At 40.7% G+C, this 13,963-nt stretch overlaps 1 protein-coding gene and 1 non-coding gene across 2 annotated transcripts; one reads left to right on the forward strand and one right to left on the reverse strand.

Moving 5' to 3' along the window:
- Nucleotides 1-1,043: 1,043 nt before the first annotated feature.
- On the reverse strand, nt 1,044-2,488 carry LOC113756205 (uncharacterized mitochondrial protein AtMg00300-like; the record flags this gene model as incomplete). Its single annotated transcript, XM_027299969.1, has 2 exons — nt 2,333-2,488; nt 1,044-1,345 (listed from the first exon to the last, which is right to left on the reverse strand). Coding segments are annotated over exons 1-2 (458 nt in total), but the record flags the coding sequence as incomplete, so codon positions are not given.
- Nucleotides 2,489-13,395: 10,907 nt separating this feature from the next.
- On the forward strand, nt 13,396-13,502 carry LOC113756206. The gene has a single exon (XR_003465871.1). It is a non-coding gene; the product is annotated as a small nucleolar RNA R71 (small nucleolar RNA).
- Nucleotides 13,503-13,963: the final 461 nt, after the last annotated feature.

Below are 13,963 nucleotides of genomic sequence, written 5' to 3' on the forward strand. Positions count from 1 at the left end.
TACATAGCAAAATTACTGGATTTCGATTCAGGTGTGCAGATATATGTAGCAAATTACTATCCGCCGTGTCCTCAGCCTGAGCTAGCAATGGGCATAGCCCCGCACTCGGATCATGGTCTCCTCACCCTTCTCCTACAAAATGGAGTGGGAGGGCTGCAAATCCAACACAATGGGACATGGGTTAATGTCAATGCACTTCCAAACTCTTTTCTGGTCAATACCGGTGACCAGCTTGAGGTAAAATCATCAATCATTCAATTTGAGGGGATTAATTTCTTTTAAGGTTCCTCCAGCGCTTTTGTGAATTCTGTTGAATAGAAGATTTGGTCTGAGAAGGACCAGAACTGCCAATATCAAGCTCCACCTGCTTCTGTGTACTATCAGTAGTACAAGGACTAGAAGATTCCTTCTTAGGAGATAACATAGACAATTCATCAAAAGTAACATCTCTACTGATTACAAATTTTGGGGATTTGGGATCAGGACACCATAATCTGTATCCTTTCACTCCAGAAGCATATCCAAGAAAAATGCACCTTTTAGCCCTAGGCTCCAATTTTCCATCATTCACGTGCATGTATGCTGGACACCCAAAAATTTTTAAATTGGAGTAATCAGCAGGAGTACCTGACCAAACTTCCTCAGGAGTTTTGAAATCAAGAGATGCAGAAGGAGAACGGTTGACAATATAACAGACCATATTGATCGCCTCTGCCCAAAAGTCGTTTATCAACCCTGCATTGGAGATCATACATCTTGCTCTCTCCAAAAGAATTCTGTTCATACGTTCAGCCACACCATTTTGTTGAGGCGTCATCCTGACTGTGTGATGCCGAACAATTCCTTCATTCTTGCAGAATTCATTAAATTCACCTCCACAAAATTCCATGCCATTATCTGTTCTCAACCGCTTAATATGCTTTTCTGTTTGTTTCTCAATCAAAACTTTCCATTGCTTGAAAGTTAGGAAAACATCATTTTTATGCTTAAGAAAATAGACCCAAACTTTCCTTGAATAATCATCAATGAAAGTCAACATGTACCTGGCACCACCTTTAGAAGGAGCACGAGAAGGCCCCCAGAGGTCTGAATGAATGTAGTCCAAAGTTCCTTTGGTCCTGTGAACTGCCGGCAACTGGAAGCTAACTCTCTTCTGCTTTCCAAAAATGCAATGTTCACAGAGTCCCATCTTTCCAATACTTTGACTACCAAGAAGACCTCGTTTGCATAAAATAGATAAGCCTTTCTCGCTCATGTGCCCCAATCTCATGTGACATAATTTGGTAAAATCAGAATCAGACAAAGTTGATGTAGAAACAGCAGCAGCACCTGTAATAGTAGATCCCTGCAAAATATATAGAGTACCAGATCTGTGTGCCTTCATAACAACAAGAGCACCTCGAGTGATTTTGAGAACTCCGTCTCCACCTGAATACCTGCACCCTATAGACTCAAGAGTGCCCAAAGAGATGAGATTTTTCTTCAAATCTGGAACATGTCTAACATTTGTGAGCGTCCTCACAATACCATCGTACATTTTAATCTGGATTGTGCCTTTGCCAACAACTTTACAAACAGCGTTGTTGCCCATTAAGACAACTCCACCTTCAACTGATTCATATGTTGAAAACCAGTCCCTGTTGGGACACATATGATACGAACAACTCGAATCTAAAATCCACTCATTGTTAGACCTAAAATTATTTTCCGTTGCACAGAAAATAGTTCCATCATTCTCATCAGCTGCTATACTAGCTTCAGCGGATTCAGTATTTTTCTCAACAAATTTTCCCTTTTGCTTTTCTTTATTTTTCAATTTAAAGCAATCAGAAATAACATGTCCCCTCTTTTTACAATAATTGCACACCACATTTTTATGTCTGGACTTGGATCTACTTCTATTTTCTGTGTTTCTCTTTTCAGATCTACCCCGAACAAACAAGCCATCGGCTTGACTCCCACTAGTTTCCCCAGTAATGTCCCTATCTATCTGCTCTTTAGATTTTAATGCAGATTTAATTTTTCGATACGAAATTGTTTCCTTTCCATAAATCATAGTATCGCGAAAATGCTTAAAAGACTGGGGAAGGGAACACAAAAGTAATAGGGCTTGATCTTCATCATCAATTTTCGAATCTATATTCCCCAAATCCATAATAATGGAATCAAATTTATCAAGATGGGAGAGTATAGATGTACTTTCAGACATCCGAAGCATGTACAAACTCTGCTTCAAATATAGCCGATTCTCGACTGTCTTCTTCATATACAAGGCTTTCAATTTATCCCACATAGCCTTGGCCGAAGTCTCCGTTGCTACCTCACGCAATACCTCATCGGAGAGATTTAAGATTATGCTGGATCTGGCCTTCTTATCCATATCGGCGAAATCCGCATCCTTTACATCTTCTGGTTTGTTCTCGATTCCGTGAATCGCTAGATCAACTCCGTCTTGAACAAGAATGGCCTCCATCTTGAGCTGCCACATTCCGAAGTTGACATTCCTGTCGAATTTCTCGACAACCGTCTTTGTTATCGTCATTGTTGCCACAAAATCTGTAACGTGAAGTTTGTCTCAAAAAATTGGCCAAACAAATATGCAAGTCTCGTGAGCGGGCCCCACAGGGTGAGCGGACCCCACGAGATAAGCGGGCCCCACGGGGATGAACGGACCCCACAAGGTGAGCGGGCCCACGGATAAACGGACCCCACAGGATGAGTGGGCCCCATAGGATGGACGGACCCCACCAGATGAACGGGCCCTACCAGATGAACCTGTTTTGTAAAATATAACAACCAGCTCTGATACCAGTTTGTTAGGGCTGGCCCAGGAAATAGACAAACTAAAGTTAGCACAAATTAGGCGGTATAACCGACCATATAATAGATAGGTGGTAGATACCAGCCATATAATAATTAGGCGGTAAAACCGACCATATAATGACGGATAACAAAGCAAATAAAAGACACAGAAGATTTACGTGGTTCGGTCAAATTGACCTACGTCCACGGACGAGGGAGGAGCAATATTTCTACTATGAAGAAGAAATACAAAAGACCGTAGGAAAGTGGTTCCTAGACCAATAGGCACTTACAAAAGAGTTTAGAAAATATTCCTAAACTCAAAACAAGAGAGCCTAAAATATTTGACTGAATGGGCTAAATGACTCAAGAAGCTAATAGCCCATATTACTCTCTTGAGTGGTGCACCTTAAACCTTCATACGCTTCCCTATTTATAGGAAAACAACGGAAGGCTTTCCTTGGCTGCCATCGATGTGGGATGGAAATGTTTGCCACACAAGTCAAGCCGCAATGCTTGACAATTCAACAAATCAACAGATAAAGCATATGCAACTAAATTTGCATATCTTTGTGGTGGTCGAATGTCTCTCCTTTGTCTATCTCTGGCTATGGAATATTCCTCTTCTTCTGAACTATCTTCCACAGTAGACTCAAGTGCATCTACTGCCATTTGTTGAATTGTCAAGCATTGCGGCTTGACTTGTGTGGCAAACATTTCCATCCCACATCGATGGCAGCCAAGGAAAGCCTTCCGTTGTTTTCCTATAAATAGGGAAGCGTATGAAGGTTTAAGGTGCACCACTCAAGAGAGTAATATGGGCTATTAGATTCTTGAGTCATTTAGCCCATTCAGTCAAATATTTTAGGCTCTCTTGTTTTGAGTTTAGGAATATTTTCTAAACTCTTTTGTAAGTGCCTATTGGCCTAGGAACCACTTTCCTACGGTCTTTTGTATTTCTTCTTCATAGTAGAAATATTGCTCCTCCCTCGTCCGTGGACGTAGGTCAATTTGACCGAACAACGTAAATCTTCTGTGTCTTTTATTTGCTTTGTTATCCGTCATTATATGGTCGGTTTTACCGCCTAATTATTATATGGCTGGTATCTACCACCTATCTATTATATGCCTGTGCAATAATAAATACCTACTCGAGAAAAATAAATTTTCTGTGTACAGTAGTGAGTAGGGTCGAATCCACAGGGACTGGAAAAAATTTGATTCCTTTCAAGTTCGGGACACGGGGGATTTTTATCAGAAATAAACTAAAAATAATTAAACAATTTAACTAAAAATAATTAAATAATTTAACCAAAAATAAATAATTAATTAATACAATTGTAAATAGCAATTAAATAAATGATAAATAAATTCTAGCCAAGGATACAACTACGCAGACACAGTCCATTCATCCGATCATTGATGCAAAGAAGGTTCACTTAATTTTATTAATAGGCTAGTTATAGTCGCCGATAAACTCTAACGACCAGCTTTTCCTTAATTTATTGATAACCAAGGTACGACCGTTGATTACCTCTAACCAGGAAATACTCCTAGGTACGACCGTAGGAATTAATTTCCTAATTGCATTAAAAATTAGAAAAGCCTAACCCAAATTAATAACACGCTACAAGGGTTATTTAAATCAGATTGTATGTCCCCCTAGTATGTGAAAATACTAGTTGTCACTAATATTAACCAACTAAATAATTACGGATTTAATTGATTAATTTGACAAGAGATTAATAAGTCAAATTGCACATCGGGCCCTTGATATCCAATTAACAAAATAATCCCATGGAAATTAAAATAGAAAACATGCAAATATTAACAAATTAAGGAACACGTAAAATTAATTAGATCTCACAGATATTTGGGACTGCGTCTTCGCGTTGATCCTTGACTAGATGAGAAAATTAGCCACGCCTCATACGAAAATCTTCACACAATTCAATTGAATTTAAAGACATCATCTTTCTTCGATAATTGAGAGAGTGAATAACAAAGCTCTCGGAAGAAAATAAGAAAATTGCACAATAGAATTCAACAAACCAAAACAACTCCCTATTCTCTCCTCTGGAACATCCCTCGGAGAGAAAAACTACAAACTCCTCTATCCTCCTACGGAGCTTATTTTGAAAGAAAACTACAACTCACTAGCGTCTCGTCTTCTGCCATCGTTCGATATATATAAGGCAAGCCTTTAGTCTTCATAGCTTTTTCATAGTCTTTTCTCCTTGAGCCCACTACTCTACGTAGGGAGCAATTGGAAAAGCTACAATCATCAAAGCCAACATCTTGGCTAATGAGTACATCTCCCACCATAAGGACAGACTTTCTACGTGGTCCCCGTTAGATAATGAAAGAAAACATCATTCCAATTAATTCCAGCACAATCATCAATTCCTCTGCAATTATCAAAACGGAGGAGTCCACTGTAATCATCAATTCCAGCACAAATACACCCGTGGAACCTAGCTTGTATGTTCTTTAGAAACTTCCCACGTGTGGAGTATTTGTTGTAAGAAAATCTCTCTTTTCTGCTCCACTTCCTGAAATTGAGTCCAGATGCCAAATATAAGTATATGTTGACAATTAAAATAATATTTGGCATGGAAACAGGGAAAATTAATAATAAAATTACTAACAATTAACACCTTATCAATTCCCCCCACACTTAAATCATGCTTGTCCTCAAGCATGGGAACAACTAAATTCAACAATGGCTAACTCTCATTTCATTTACTGCCAAGCTACGCTTATCCCAAAATCAAGTTTTAGTGACTAAGTGTCAAGACATATTTCTCCCGGTTAGCTCCTGAAATCATAGACTCGTCCAATTCATAGCTAACTCGTCTAAGAAATCAAAATATTAAACTAGCAAAAGTTAGCAATTGGGTCAACTGAAAATCAAAATCTCAACATTGAAGAACAAGGATCGGCAGGCCAACATGATCATAAGCTTACTTATTATTTTCTTTTTCTTTTTTTTAATAAATGCTCAGTCCCAAGCTATTCAAGTCTTTTGACGTGAACTCTGACATTTTTAGATGAAAGAGCCCAGTTACTCAACTCTTCACAACTTCAGGACTAACTACTCATATATATAGTCACTTTTTGACGCGAAAGTCGACACTTGTGGTGAAGACTCCCGGTTACTGGGTGACGACACTAGCGGAGTAGGGTCATTTATTAATCACAATTAAAGCACCAGAAAACCAGATAATTAAAGATCATGGCCCACGTCATCTCCTAATATGGAGAACTAAGATCAACAATTGCCTAATCCACACAACAATTGCTAGTAAAATATTTATATTGCCTAAACAATTTAACCACAATTTGCACCAAGTCATTAAACTCATGATATTTACCAAGATAACATGCTTTTACTTGCCACTTAAACTAAATTCATAGAATAAATCATAACCAGCAATAGACGAGTGAGATGCCACATTTATTCATCAAAACACTAGTAAGAAAGGCAGCAAATTAAAGAAACACCAATCAAAACTAAACCCAAATCCCCCCCACACTTAAATCACACATTGCCCTCAATGTGATAATGAAACAGTAAAAATAAGAAGAAGGACAACAAAACTCCCCTGAAGCTGGTGCCAGCTATTAGCACTTGTAGTTGGAGGAGGCGAAGCGGAGGTCAAAGGATCGGGATCGTGGTTTCACCATTCTTTCCAAATTGCACTCCAAACCACAATAGACAACAGTTGCTAACGAATAATGGAAACAAGAAATTCAAAGCACTAACAAATGAAAAATCAATTCAATGAACAAAATGCACACTGCATTCACTCGCAAGTTATACAGATATCTCAATACTTATAACAAATGCAATCAATAAACACTCGTGGTTCCAAACTTAGCCAAATGTAAAAGCACCTCCCAATTGAACAAACAACTGTAGCAAATTACCCACAGTTAGACACAAAGTACAGCAGATTAAACACAATTCGACCTAAAATATATATATATATATAATGATTAACGATTGGACATTCAATTCACAAGTCAATCTACTAAATAAATAAAAATCAAGCAAAGTAAAAAGAAACAAGCAAAGTAACACAGAAGTACCCAACTAAGGAGGAATAGAAATGTCAGGTAGTCCAAACACGCAAAATTTTCAAAAACGTACTGTAATAAAAATAATAAAAACATACTGCAATAATAAAATAAGAAAATAAAAAAAAATAATAGAAAGAGATTGAGGCAGGCGCGTGCATACGAAGCCAGTAGTGCGATGAAGGTGGTGGCTGTGAGAGAGAAGAGTTTGCGGCAGCTGGATCTGGTGGTGCTCGGCTTTCGGGGCTTCAGGCGGATCTTGGAGGCGGTGGCTATGGCAAGGGTGAAGGAGGTCAGATGAGCTGGTGGTCACCCTTGGCGAGGAGAGCCGAGGCAGCGGCGAGAAGAGCTGGGGTGGGCGGCGGTTGGGTGAGGTTCGCAGCCGAAGAAGAAAGAAAAAGAAAGGGACAGCGGCTTGGCTGCTGGTGGCGCGCAGGTGGTGGTTGGACGAGCGGAAGAGCTGCGATGAAGGTGCAGCGGCTGGCGGAGCTCGCGAGGAAGAAGATGAAGCAGGCAGCGGGGGAAAGAAGAAGAAAGAAAGAAAGGAAAGAAAGAAAAGAAAAAGAAAGAAAGAAAAAGAAGAGAGGAGAAAATGAGAGGAAAAAAAATAGTTTTTGGTCTTACATTTTTTTTTTTTAAGCATTCTGGACATTTGGCCGGATTTATGGCCGGATTTGCTGCAGAAAAAGCTGTTTTCTGCAGTTTTTCCTCCAAATTTGCTTGGCCAACCTTCCACATTCAACCTACTTCATGTTCTTTGAATAAAATTCAAATTTAATATGATCATGCATGAATATAACTTAAACATGAAACACTTTAAATGCATGAAATGCAGCAATTGAACATGAAAACTCCCTTTTTGCCTTAATATAAACACCCTTGCAATTGAGATCATTTGCATGAACTCTTGCCATTGCCACCTACAAAACACACAAACATTAATCGAAGAACTAAAACTTACTAAAAACAAGCCAACATGAAGAAAATTAGAGTTGAAAAGTGATCCAAGAAAACGCGGCTCAAGAAAACGCACCTCAAAGTGCGTTTTGTGAAGTCGCGTTTCTTCACCAAATTTGCAGCATTGAAAAACGCGACTACGTGAAAAAACGCGACTTTAAGTCGCGTATTTGAAGGCGCGTTTTTGGTTTCTGAACAGGCTGGAAAACGCGACTTGGTAGAAAACGCGACTTCCTATCGCGTTTTTAAGGCGCGTTTTCTTAATTATAGGCGCAGATTTGAAAACGCGATTCTATGAAAACGCGATTCAGTGGCGCGTTTCATTAAAAAACGCGTTTTCTGCTGCAAAATTTAGCAGAAATTCAACTTTGGAATAATTACAAATGATACCCCAATTTCCCAAAATGCATCATAGATCATTTCTATGTCAAAATAAACCATTCACGCACATGTAAAATGATCTAAACATGCATTCTAAACCTCTTTAATGCATCAAAAACCACAATTACTGAATTTGAGGTATTGAGATCTTTGATCAAATTTCGCCTTTTTTGCCTCATTTGGTCACTTTTCCAAAACCTTGAAGTTGGAACTTTAATGCGTGCCCTCTTCGCATGGGCACGCCATGATCACCTGTCCTGATCATAATAGAGAAAAATATCAAATTTAAGCAATACCCAGATGAGAAACGACATATTTAACGAATCGCACAACAAAAACCAACAAAATCAAAAATTGGGTTGCCTCCCAAAAGCGCCTTTCTTTAACGTCTTTGGCTAGACGGAGTCCAGAATTTGCTTAAACTAAGCAAATCGGGTCTTCCAGTTGCATCATCTCCACCCGTTCAATTGGAAATCCTTCATAATACGGCTTGAGACGATGACCATTCACCACAAATTTCTTCTCTGTTTTCAAACTTTGGATCTCTACTGCACCATAATGAAAGACATTAGTCACAACAAAAGGGCCAATCCAACGAGAACGTAATTTACCTGGAAATAGTTTCAATTTGGAGTGGTATAGTAAAACTTTTTGCCCACAGACGAATGTCTTCCTAGAGATCTGTTGGTCATGAAAGATCTGATTCTTCTCCTTATAGATCACTGCATTCTCGTATGCTTCATTTCGAATTTCTTCCAACTCTAGTAATTGTAACTTTCTTTGAATTCCGCCTTCCTCGATATCCATGTTGCATTGTTTGACCGCCCAAAATGCTCTATGCTCAAACTCGACCGGGAGATGACATGGCTTTCCAAATACCAATCGGTAAGGGGACATGCCAATGGGTGTCTTGTATGCTGTCCTATATGCCCATAGTGCATCATCTAGTCTCACACTCCAATCCTTCCTATCGGGTCGGACCATCTTTTCTAGAATTGATTTGATCTCTCGGTTCGATGTTTCCGCCTGACCATTTGTCTGAGGATGGTATGATGTAGAGACTTTGTGCAAGACACCATATCTCCTAAAAATTGCAGCGATCTTTTTGTTGCAGAAATGAGTACCCCGATCACTTACAATTGCTCGCGGCATCCCAAAGCGAACAAAAATATTAGACTTAACGAATTCTGCAACCACTTTGGAATCATTAGTGCGGGTGGCCTTTGCTTCTACCCATTTCGAAACATAATTTACAGCAAGCAATATATACAAAAAACCAAAGGAAGAAGGAAAAGGACCCATAAAATCAATGCCCCAAACGTCAAAAATTTCAACAAAATCATTGGGGTTTGAGTCATTTGATCCCTACGAGAGATATTACCCACTCTTTGACACTTATCACATGACTTACAAAATGAGTAGGCATCCTTGAATAGAGTTGGCCAATAGAATCCACTCTCTAGCACCTTACGAGCCGTTCTCTTCGGTCCAAAGTGACCTCCACATGCAAAAGAGTGACAATAGGCTAGAATAGATTGAAATTCAACTTCACTTACACATCTACGGATGATTTGATCAGCACCCCGCTTCCAGAGGTAAAGATCATCCCAAATGTAGAACTTTGCATCGCTCCTCAACTTGTCTCTCTTTGTCTTAGGCCATCCTGTAGGAAATTTGTCAGTGACTAGAAAATTAACAATATCTGCATACCAAGGCAAAGATGAGTTAATAGAAAATAAATGCTCCTCGGGGAATGCTTCTCTCAATGGAATGTCATCTTCGACGACTTGTACTCGACTCAAGTGATCTGCTACCAGATTCTCCGCCCCTTTCTTATCTCGGATCTCCAGGTTGAACTCCTGTAGCAACAATATCTACCGTATCAATCGCGGTTTTGCCTCTTTTTTGGTCAACAGATACCGCAAAGCTGCATGATCAGAAAAAATAATAACTTTAGCACCAAGTAAATAAGACCGAAATTTTTCTAAGGCAAAAACAACTGCTAAAAGCTCCTTTTCGGTGGTTGAATAGTTCAATTGAGCTCCGTTCAAGGCTCGAGATGCGTAGTAGATAGCATGAGCTGCCTTTCCTAATCTTTGACCCAATACCGCACCCACTGCATAGTCGCTGGCGTCACACATGATCTCGAATGGGAGGTTCCAGTCAGGGGGTTGGATAATAGGTGAGGTGGTCAATAACTCCTTTAACTTATTGAATGCCCCCTTACATGTTTCATCAAATTCGAAGGATACATCTTTTTGCAAAAGTTGGAACAGGGGTGCTCCAATTTTCGAGAAATCCTTGATGAACCTTCTATAGAAACCTGCGTGACCCAAGAAAGAACGAACTTCCCGCACACTCGCGGGGTAAGGTAAAGTAGATATAACATCTATTTTTGCCTTATCAACCTCAATGCCTGTAGATGATACAACATGACCCAAAACTATCCCGTGTTCAACCATAAAATGACATTTTTCCCAATTAAGCACGAGATTAGTTTCTATACACCTTACTAAGATCAATTTCAGGTTATCTAGACAGTTTTCAAAACTTTCACCATATACACTGAAATCATCCATGAAAATCTCAATAATTTTCTCAACATATTCTGAAAAAATACTTACCATGCATCTTTGGAAGGTAGCAGGTGCATTACATAATCCAAATGGCATCCTTCGGTATGCAAATGTTCCAAATGGGCAGGTGAAAGTAGTCTTCTCTTGGTCCTCGGGTGCGATGGCAATTTGAAAATAACCTGAAAATCCATCCAAGAAACAATAGTAAGCTCGACATACTAATCGCTCCACCATCTGGTCAATGAAAGGGAGGGGGAAATGGTCTTTTTTCGTGACGGCATTTAGCTTTCGGTAATCGATACACTGTCGCCATCCGGTGGGCTTTCGAATTGGTACGAGCTCACCCTCTTGGTTTGATTCCACTGTCACCCCTGCCTTCTTCGGGACCACCTGTACTGGACTTACCCACGGGCTATCTGATATTGCAAATATAATTCCAACGTCCAGCAGTTTTAAAATCTCTTTCTTTACGACCTCCATCATGAGAGGATTTAATCTCCGTTGAGCTTGCCGTACGGGTTTAGCATTCTCCTCGAGTCGAATTCGGTGCATACACACCGCAGGGCTAATTCCCTTGATGTCGGCGATGGTCCATCCTATCGCCTGCTTATGTTCCCTAAGAACTCGAAGTAGTTTCTCTTCTTGAACCTTTGATAAACCCGCGGAGATGATCACTGGAAGTGTCTCCCCTTCACCTAAGTATACATACTTTAGGTGTTTCGGCAGTGGTTTTAGTTCCAAGACAGGTGCCTGCACCACAGATGGAAGTAACCTTTGGTGAGGTTCGGGTATGAAAATCGGTGCAAGATCATACCTTGTCTTCGTGGTTGGTAACGTTTGCAACGATCCAATCACGCATTTAAGCTCTTCACTCAACTCTACCCTAGAGGTCGTTTCGGATTCAAAGTGCCTGGTCAGGACGACCTCTAGTTCATCCCTGCCTTCAATTTCAAAAATCTCCTGTATAGCAGGGTCAATAACATTTACCGAGAAAACAGAGCCAATATTTGAATCGGATGGATATTTCATGGTCTCAAAGATGTTAAAGTGAACAATCTCACCATCAAATTCCATAGACAAAGTACCCTTATTAACATCAATTTTGGTTCGGGCTGTACTCAAAAAGGGTCTACCTAACAACAAAGGTGACGGATCACGGGAGTGTTCATCCTCCATGTCGAGCACATAAAAATCAGCTGGAAAAACCAATTCATTAATTTTTACCAAAACATCTTCAATCAACCCGTCAGGGTATGCATTGGTCCTGTCAGCTAATTGAATTATTATCCCAGTCTCTTTCAAAGGGCCTAAGTTTAAGGAAGCATAAATGGACTTTGGCATGACATTAATTGAGACTCCCAGGTCTAACATGGCCTTTCCAATCAAAGTATTACCTATCCTACAAGGAATAGTAAACATACCTGGATCTCCGCATTTCGGTGGAAGCTTTCTTTGTAGAATTGCTGAAACATTCTCCCCAACTATAACTCGTTCATCCCCCTTCAACCGCTTGCGGTTGGCACACAGGTCCCTCAAAAATTTTGCGTACCTGGGTACTTGTTTAATCGCATCCAGTAGGGGTATGTTGATCTCCATCTTGCGAAAGATCTCCAGGACCTCTTTTTCCTTGTCTTGCTTCTTTGGTTTCTCTAACCTGCTAGGAAAGGGAGGTGGATTAGTTTTAGCTGTAGGAATTGGGTTCGAGGGTACCTTTGCATTTTTGTCGTCTCTGCCCTCCTCTTCCAATTCTTTCTCAATCCGTTCCTCGTCCTTGTTTTTAGGAATCACCGGTTCGGGTCCTTGAACTTCCTTGCCACTCCTTAAGGTCATTGCGCTTACATTCTTTGGATTCGCCTCAGGTTGAGATGGCAACTTTCCTTGAACTTGGGACTCCAAACGGTTGATTGTTATAGCCATTTGATTCATTTGATTTTGCAATGATTGCACCTGTCCCAGTTGATTTCTCATGCTTTGCAGGTCTGAATCCGTCTTTTGTTGATTAGCAAGTAATTGCTTCATCATCTCTTCCATGGACGGATTTGAGTTTGAAGGGAGTGGTGGTGGTGGTAGGCGAGGATGATACTGCTGTTGGTGCCCTTGCTGTCTATTTGGCACAAAGTTAGACTGCCTATTTCCTCCATAGCTAAGGTTGGGGTGATCCCTCCAACCAGGATTGTAGGTGTTTGAGTACGGGTCGTACTGCTTTCTTGGCGCGGGCGCGGGCGCGTGGCCAGCCATGTTCACCTGTTCTGCAGTTTCTTCTTGAACCAGTGGACACATTTCCGTAGGATGACCTACGGCAGTGCACACCCCACACACTTTGACTTGTGAAGCACTCCCCACAGCTAATTGTCTTACGAAAGATGTTAATTCGGAGATCTGCTGTTGGATAGAGGACGTTTCCACCTCATTCACCCTACGCGTCGGGATGTCCTCTCTTGAACCAAACTGCTGTGAGTTCTCAGCCATCCCTTCAATCAACTCCCATGCTCCTCGAGGAGTCTTGTTCACCAACGCCCCTCCACTTGCAGCATCGATTATGCTTCTGTCCCTGAAAAGCAACCCCTCATAGAAATATTGAATGAGCAGTTGCTCACTTATCTGATGCTGAGGGCATTTGGTGCACAGTTTCTTAAATCTCTCCCAGTACTCATAGAGAGATTCGCTTGGGTGTTGTTTGATACCACATATCTCCTTCCTTAGGCTTGCAGCTCGAGATGCCGGAAAGTACTTGTCCAAGAATTTTTTCTTCAGTTGGTCCCACGTGGTGATACTACCAGGCGGTAGGTAGTAGAGTCAGTCTTTTGCGGAATCCTTCAAAGAGAAGGGGAAAGCCCTCATCTTTATTTGCTCTTCTGTAATTCCCGGAGGCTTCATACTGTTGCAAACGACGTCAAACTCTTGCAAGTGCTTGTAGGGCTCCTCACCTGGTAGACCATGAAAAGATGGCAAGAGATGAATTAGACCAGATTTTAGTTCAAAGGGGGTGTCATCATTTAAATGTGGAAAAGTAATGCACAAGGGCTGCTGATTTAAATCAGGAGCAGCCAACTCCCTTAGTGTTCGTGCATTTGCCATAGTGACTTCCTCTTGGTCTGAATCACTTGAATTGTCACCAGACAAATTTGTCGGCTCAACCTCTGGATCAAGTTCCTGAGGTGCAATAT

The sequence above is a fragment of the Coffea eugenioides genome, unplaced genomic scaffold (assembly GCF_003713205.1).
Source record: "Coffea eugenioides isolate CCC68of unplaced genomic scaffold, Ceug_1.0 ScVebR1_2062;HRSCAF=3023, whole genome shotgun sequence".
Taxonomy (NCBI): Eukaryota; Viridiplantae; Streptophyta; class Magnoliopsida; order Gentianales; family Rubiaceae; genus Coffea; species Coffea eugenioides.